The sequence below is a fragment of the Pinus tabuliformis genome, chromosome 7 (genome assembly GCF_031772625.1).
Source record: "Pinus tabuliformis cultivar Carrire ecotype Pingquan chromosome 7, CPIR1, whole genome shotgun sequence".
Lineage (NCBI taxonomy): Eukaryota > Viridiplantae > Streptophyta > Pinopsida > Pinales > Pinaceae > Pinus > Pinus tabuliformis.
Genome location: NC_142293.1, coordinates 1,042,091,559 through 1,042,100,029, shown reverse-complemented (window position 1 = coordinate 1,042,100,029; position 8,471 = coordinate 1,042,091,559). Strand labels below are relative to the sequence as shown.

General features: G+C 39.7%; 1 protein-coding gene across 1 annotated transcript; it reads left to right on the top strand.

Moving 5' to 3' along the window:
- Positions 1 to 6,814: 6,814 nt before the first annotated feature.
- Positions 6,815 to 7,717, top strand: LOC149251241 (uncharacterized). The gene has a single exon (XM_089453829.1). It carries the CDS (start codon positions 6,830 to 6,832, stop codon positions 7,715 to 7,717), a length of 888 nt encoding a protein of 295 aa, XP_089309955.1. The 5' UTR covers positions 6,815 to 6,829.
- Positions 7,718 to 8,471: the final 754 nt, after the last annotated feature.

Genomic DNA, 8,471 nt, shown 5'->3' with positions numbered 1-8,471 from the left:
CCTTCTTCTTTTTCGGGGTCTTCCTCTACCCCTTTTATTTGTATCTATGTTCATGTAATCAGAAAATAAAAGGAAAACATTCAATTAAATTGAAAGCTAAGGATCTAGTAGAGGGTGAAAAATTCTCTCCCCAGGATGAGAGAGTGGCCCCTAAAACAAAAGAAAAAGAAGGAAGTCAAATAAACCACAAAATTCTAATCTCAGGACCTAAAAAAAGGTGAAAAGAACTTCCCTTCCTAGGATGAGAGAGAAGTTCCCCTAAAAGAAACAAAAAATCTAATGCTCAAGATTTGTAACAAGGTTAAAAACTTCCCTCTCCAAGATGAGAGACTGGCCCTATGGTCAATATTGGTCATAATTTTGTGCCTTTGATAGCCTCCCCAGCAACGACACCAAAATGTTGGTGTTCAGATATGAATCATGTAATTCATCCAATTCCACATTAATTGTCAACACGAGGCTTGACTACTTATTTCGAGGCTATTATGCAATGTATATGGAGGCCACAGTTTCCTTACCTAGCATTAATCATTTAATCATAACATAGAAATGTGTAACAACAAGTTATAACTGTAATAGCAAATAAGAGTAACAGCAAGTTAGCACTCACAGAAACACATTGAAATCATTACACAGTAAAGAGATAGCACATTAGAAAATGTAACTGTGCACACATCTAATCCAACAACACCTGCTTAGGAGAGTGGGCCCAACTCCCTAATCAGGGCTGAGGAAAGATAGAGATCTATAAAATACTCAAAAGATCAGCAATTGTATTAATCAAAATATAATTACATAGGTCTATTGTTACAGCTCAAAAAATATCGTATATCTCTTATTAATGGCTTTCCCAGCCCCATAATCACTACTTATACATTTCATTAATCAAATGACAGTGTCTCAGGTTACCAAATTTGTCTAGCTGCAAATACATAGCGGTTTCTTGAGATACAACATAATTCAAAGTTAGCACTTATGTTGGTCAATAGGTTGATCCATTGTTGCAACTAATACCCAAACATAGTGTTGTCAACTCAATAATCATCATACGCTGAATCATGCCTTTAATCATGATTCCTCCAAATCTGCACGAAAACTTAAGTTAACAAGTCACTTTAGGAAATAATCCCCTACAACTATGCTTCATTGATTAACAATTCACAAAGACATGATAGTAGGTGTAACTTCATTGTTTAGAAAAAAATCGACCAACAAGGGCATGAAATGAGTACAGAAAGGGATAAAAGGATGGGTAAAAAGTAGGAAAAATTAGCAACCAACAGGCACGAGGCCACAGATGCAAAGTGGGAAAGGCCCATTACATCGGGGTATTCTTTGATAGTGACCAGGAGGATGACGTGGGGTTTCAGGTAGATAGGGGTGACAATGAGACACATGTTGGGAGGGGACCACCTCCACCACCACCACCTAGCGGAGAAACTTTCTCACCAGCTAGGGGAGTGCTTGCTTCATTATGTGGGGATCCCAAAAAATTGACCCTGAGGATCTGAGGCACATTGCAAAGATAATGTGTCTCAATTTTGGTAGATAGTGGGACTACCCACAATTTCATTGATGCAAAAATGGTGCAGAGGCAACGCATTAATACAAAGGAGTTTGAAGGGTTCTCATTCCTTGTGTCGGGGTAATAGGACCATGTAGTGCACCCGATATGTTCCCGCTTTAACAGTGACCATGGGGAATTACTCAGTGACTGGTCATTTACTTGTGGTGGATGTACTTGACACCAATGTGGTCATTGGTTTATAGTGGCTCTACTATCTTGGGTGAGTGACCACTAACTGGTGGAAGTTGGAGATGGAGTTTGTGGATCCATATGGGAAGTTGGTCGTCTTGTGGGGCATGCACCCATACCCATCACAAGTAATATTAGATGGAGGTTGACTTAAGACGTGGGGAAATCGAGTGGGCATTGGAGTTGAGTATTTTAGAGGCTGGTGGTCAGCACAAACTATCCCATCCATACATTAAGCCTATCTTGGACAGGTACCCAGCAGTGTTTGGGGACATCCCACCAAGATGACCACCTCACATATGGTGCAAGGGTACAGGAGGTCATCACAACCCCTTACAGACATCCCAAGACCTATCGGGATTATATTGAGTGACCCATTCAATATTTTTTGGCATTGGGGCATATCAGGCCCAATTCTAGCCCTTTCGCTTCATCAGTGTCATAGTAAAGAAGAAGGATGGCACACTACGGATGTGCTTTGAATGCCAGGCCCTCAATAAGAAGACCTTGAAGAATCGATACCCAATTCCTTGTATTAAATAGTTGATGGATCATCTTAGATGATCCAAGTACTTCTCTAAGATAGACATGCATTCAAGGTACCACTAGATTAGGGTGCATGAGAAGGACATTCCCAATTGACTTTTTGGTGCCACTATGGGCATTTTGAGTTAATTGTGATGTCTTTTAGACTAGCCAATGCACCAGCCACGTTAAAGTCTTTCATGAACCACATATTTTTTGGGTTTATAAGGCATTATGTCTGTGTCTTCTTTGATGACATAATGATCTATAGTAGGACATCAGAGGAGCACTTACAACATCTGGAAGAGGTGCTCAAGATCTTGGAGGGACATCAATTCATTTAGAAGCTTTCCAAGTGCATGTTTGTGCTCACAGAGATGCTTTTCTTAGGGCACATTATTGGAGAAGATAGCATGAGGGTGCACCAAGAGAAGATCAAATCCATTTTGGATTGGCCTATACCTAGGAGTGTGGCGAAGTTGCAGGGATTTTTGGGAATATTTCACCTATTACAGAAAGTTCGTGAAGGGGTTTTCATAGTTGACAACACCCCTCACTAATTTGACCAAGAACGGTTCGTTTGAGTGCACAGGAAGCGGGTGAGAAGCCTTTTAGCACCTCAAATAGGTGATGAGCAACTTCTCGGTGTCGGCACTTCCATATTTCACACATCCCTTTGTGCTTTAGTGCGATGCATTTGGGGAGGGCGTAGGGGCGGTCCTGATGCAAGGGGAGCACCCAATTTCTTTCAAGAGTCAAAAGATACTTCCCATGAGTAGTTGTATTCCATTCATGACAAATAGATGTTATCCATCATGCATGCATGAGACAAGTTTAGGTAGTACCTCATGGGAAACAAGTTTAGGGTGAAGATAGATCACAATAGCCTTAGATTCTTCCTAGAATAGAAACAGTTGTAGGAGAGGCAGCAAAAGTGGGTGAGAAATATCCAAGCATATGATTTTGACATACAATATTTCAAGGGAAAAAAAATGGTGGTAGTTGCATTTTCTAAGCAGTCGGAAACCATGTCACTTATGAGCCTTGCACGAAGATTGGAGGGTGCAGTTGCTAGTGGAGTATTCTAAGGATCACCATCCATGTGAGCTTCTTGATGGTACAATTCTAGATAACTGGTATAAGGTGATGAATGAGGTGATATACTATACAGACTAGATTTATTTGGTGCCCAACTCCCAACTAAGGGAGAAGATTATGTAGGACTCCCATGACTCAGTATTGGTCAGACACCAGGGGTTCACAAAGACATATTAGGCTATCAGGGATCATTTTTCATGGAAGGGCCTCAAGGAAAATGTTCTAAGACACATTCCATAGGAACAAGGGTGAGTAGACACACCCTACTAGACTATTGTAGCCTCTTCCTATCCCTGAAGGAAAATGGGAGAGTATTTCAATGTATTTCATCACAAGGTTACTTGTAATACATGGCAAGGACTATATCTATGTGGTTGTTGACATATTGACCACGTTTTCCCACTTATTTTCCATTTTAGCTCAATCTTCACCGTCATAGGTAGTCAAGTTATTCTTCAAAGAGGTGTTTCAACTTCATGGCCTTCCCAAGACCATTGTTAGTGACCATGATAATAGATGTATGGGAGGGTTTTTGCAGGAGTTATTCCGGCTGGTGGGTATTGATCTTACTCTGAGAGATAGCTATCACCCCCAGATTGATGGATAGACCAATATTGTGAATAATTGGTTGGATGATTATTTATGAAACTATGTGACAAGCCAACAACTTACATGGATACGGTGGTTTCATTTGGGTGATATTGCTACAACACAACTTATTACATGTCCATAGCTACGAATCCATTCTGGCCGTTATATGGTTATGATGCATTGACTTTCACTGACATGGTTTTTGGAGACAACAGGGCCCCTATGGCTAAGGATTGGATATAGGAGTGTCAAGATATCCTCCGGGCTCTCAGGGATAACTTACAGATTGAGAATAACTAGTAGAAGTTGTAGGTTGACAAGCGTCGAGTAGAGAGGCAGTTCGAGGTTGAAGATTTGGTTTTTTTGATACTCCAACTATACAAGAAGTCCACACTCAACTAGAAAGGGGACTAGAAGCTTAATCGTTGTCTTATGGGCCATATCGGATCACGGGGAAGGTTGGAGAGATAGCATATTAATTGTAGTTGCCTCCACAGAGTAGATTCCATCATATATTCCATGTGTCTTGCCTGAAAAAGGCACTTGATCAACAGGTGACAGTAGCTACAAAGTTACCACCCTTGGATGATGAGGGGCATTTATTTTTGGAGCCTGAGGCTATTTTGGACACCAAAGAGAGGTGATTATAGAACAAGGTCATCAAAGACATTTTGGTCAGATGGAGAAATCATTAGGGGAATTTAGAGCTCTAAAATGGGCCTCCTAAGAAAAATGTACAACTAAAATAAACTTTATAAGAACCAATAGGATTCAAGATGATGATGTCAACCATGGGGAATGATTCACCATTTTTGGAGTAAAAAAGTAAAAAGATTAAAAAATAATGAAATAATAAAACTACTTTTTCAACTCGTATTTTCAACTTATCTCCCTAAGGTTTTACTCAAACTTCGAGCGGGAGTACTCGTTGGATGAAAAATTTAATTCCTCATCCAAGGAGTACCAATGTTGTATACTTTTGATGGACCCTATTATACGAAAAATGAGAAATACATGGAAAAATGTGATAGCAATCACATTTTTTTATGTATTTCTCATTTTTTATTTAGCAGGGTCTATCAAAAGTATACAACATGGGTACTCATTGGATGAGAAATCAAATTTTTCATCCAGCAAGTGTTTCCGCTCAAAATTTGAGTAAACCCATAGAGAGAGAAGTTGAAAATAAGAGTTGAAAAAATAGTTTTTTCTTTTTTTCCCTCTAAAATTTGATAATGCAATCTAATATTATTTTATTATTTCCATTGTTACTTTATAATTTTCTTAGGACGCCCATTTTAGACTTCAAAATTCCCCTAATGTTTCATGATGAGTGTTATCACTCAAGAAAAATAGTTTAAATTCTGAACATTAATTTTTTCTTGAAATTTGTCAAAAGGTTGGTGTCAGTTTTGGGCCCAGTCTTTTCATCTTGTTTTAGAGTCTTGTTAAGAGTCTGGTTAGTATGTCAAATGGGGTCAATTATCTGTTGTAGTCCATCAATGGTCTCACACCGCACCTAAGTTCCATATGCCAATCCTATTTCAAAGTTCATAGCGCACAAACCTCGGTTTAGGTGGTTTCGTAGCGGAAAACACCGATTTTGCACTAACTGCGCTACGAAATGGGGAATTCGTGCTGATCCACAGCACATCTCACCCCAGCTGTCATATTTTCTGCAAGAATTTTACGGAATAACATGTGCAAGGTCTTACATGTCGGTCTTGACACGTGTTCTGTAGCCTTCAAATTTGATTCTTGCCTGTACTATTCAAATCGAGATTTCCATCCAAAACCAAATTTGAAAATTCTCTATTAAGACCGAAACTTCTGATTCTGGTTTCGATTTGTGATCTATCTGGCAGTATGACTTCTGGGAAGAATGGGCTCTTGTCACTTTCCTTTGTTTCTAATTTGCAAAATGTCTTGAAGAACAGAAAGATCGGAAAGGCACAATGCTCGGAGCAGATACAGAGGCCGTACCACCTCCACATTACAGAGATTGCAGTAGCTCGAAAATTGAGGGGTTGCTTTCAGAAATCAGTATTGCATCACATTCTAGTCCCCAGGCTTCAACATTAGAATACCAACATATGGGTACAGATCTTCATTCTTCCAGAAGATTAAGGAAGACATTCCGCCATGATGTAAAAATGCTAGATTTCTTTCATCCAGAAAAGGTTGTAGCAGAATGCAGTGGAGCTAAAGACAACAAGGACCGAGAAGATATCCAGTCACATTATAGAGCAGAACTTAAAGAGGCATCTGTGGATGCGATGGAAAATAGTAGATTGACTGCATCTGAAAAGGATTCAAGAGAACAACATCATGAAATACTACGTGTGTCAAACCAGGGTGATGTGTCACCGTCTTGTCTTGGGGAACATTCTCATCATGGTGGCCATCTAGCAAGTTCTAGTTTGGTAAATCACACTGGTTTGCCCCATACTCTCGTGAAACAAAATATTGTAGGATCCATGCAGCATTCCGCAGAGAATATAACAGTGAAGACAAGGGTTGACCATTCTGGTAAGAGTGCTTCTTCCAGTTTACAAAAGAAGATAGATATGGCTTCTGTGCTATCCCTGCCTTGGATCCGGCGCTGGTGTCCCTCGTATCAGATTAAATCCTCTGTATTTGAGATACATTGTGGTTCAGCGGCTACGAGGGGAATTAATCTTAAAAGTCTTTCAGTGAAAACGATACCAAGTGCTGCTGCAATGGCCATTGTTGAGCTTGCTTCCCAACAACTGCATTCTTGTAAACGGCAAAAGAAATGGATCTCCAGAGTCTAGAACGCAGTGGGTTTTACAGCTTCAGAACTGTATTACTCTTGTTATTTCTTTGGGTATTTTTGAAATGACACTGTTGTACTTTGAATACGCAAATTTCAATGCAACTGGAATCAGGTCCACAGGTATTACTATTTGGGCTGTTACATTTGGTGCTGTCAAGAAAACCATATCCCGACTCATTATCTTGGTTGTTTCAATGGGCTATGGTGTAGTAAGGCCCACTCTAGGAGGTCTTACTTCGAAGGTGCTTCTTCTGGGAGCAACGTTCTTCCTGGCATCTGAGTTGCTTGATCTTGTGGAGAATGTGGGGTCCATCAAAGATCTATCAGGAAAAGCCAGATTGTTTCTTGTTCTGCCAGTTGCAATTGTGGATGCTTTCATCGTTATTTGGATTTTTACTTCTTTGTCTAAAACATTGGAGAAACTTCAGGCAAGGAGGTCGCTTGCTAAGCTAGACATTTACAGGAAGTTCACTAATGCATTGGCAGTTGCTGTATTTGTTTCCGTGGCATGGATTGGATATGAGCTGTATTTCAAGGCAACTGATCCGTTCAGTGAGCGTTGGCAGAGTGCATGGGTTATAAGTGCATTTTGGCATGTTCTTTCATTTTCTTTGCTTTGTGTCATCTGTGCACTTTGGGCTCCATCTCAAAACTCCACTGGTCCTCCAGTATATGATCAAAGTCCAGTGAGTAGCATTAACGTTATTGGGCCAGAGGAATTATTAATAGAAAATGAAAAGGGAAGGAAATTTAATAATGCAGAAAAGCCTGAGGGGAAGGATTTTCGAATTGGACAGTTGACAGAGAAATTTGCTTCAGACATTGGTGTTAGAAATGATGAAAATATGGGCAAGATGATGCTTCAGAATAGTTTGAAGGATAAGTCAGAGGTGGATCTTTGTGGAAAATTCATAAATAAAAAATCAGCAGGAGCTTTTTGGCATACTTGAACAGGTTTTTGGCAATGGTAACTGTCTCACTTCTGATTCAGATATTAAAAGACAAGACAAATCTGGTGCTCCTTTTTTCAGGCAATGAAATTGAAGATAAGGTATACAAACAGAGTAGAGTCTAAGACTGTGTTTTTGAAATTACACAGCAGTTTCGTAGCGCGCTACGAAACTGCTGTAGCTGCATGTTACAATTGAGCCGATCAATTATGATTGACAAATCAGCAAATCTTTTTGAAAGGTGTTGTCTTCACACATGAAACGGTGGCCAGCACATCATGGATGTGGCAGTCTGCTCTATTTTGGGGTAATCAAAAGATAAAGGATAGACTTCGTTGGATCCGAACATGATAAAGCAGACTAAAGACCGATACACAGGGACAGTTTCATATTTTTCAGGGTATTGGAAAGGATGTGTCATTAAAGATCAAACATGGAGCGTTGAACCTCCAGCTCAGCCAAATCAAAAGAGGACCAGGTGTCAAAGAACAAGGAGAAGCCATTATGCATGGAATATAGAGTTAGAATCATAGTTTATTTAGAACTCTAAAAAAGCTCCAGTCAGCACTTTATTGTATTTATTAGTTAGTTAAATAGTTGATAGGTGTCATTAGAGGTAGTTATCGAGCTCCCCTCATGCTGGAGGAGGAAGCTCGAATCAGTTAGAATAAACACTCTATATATATAGCTGAAACAGCAAGGTAATAGGGGTTGGAAAATTTTATGATACAGCTTGTATTTGGCTTATGTAAAC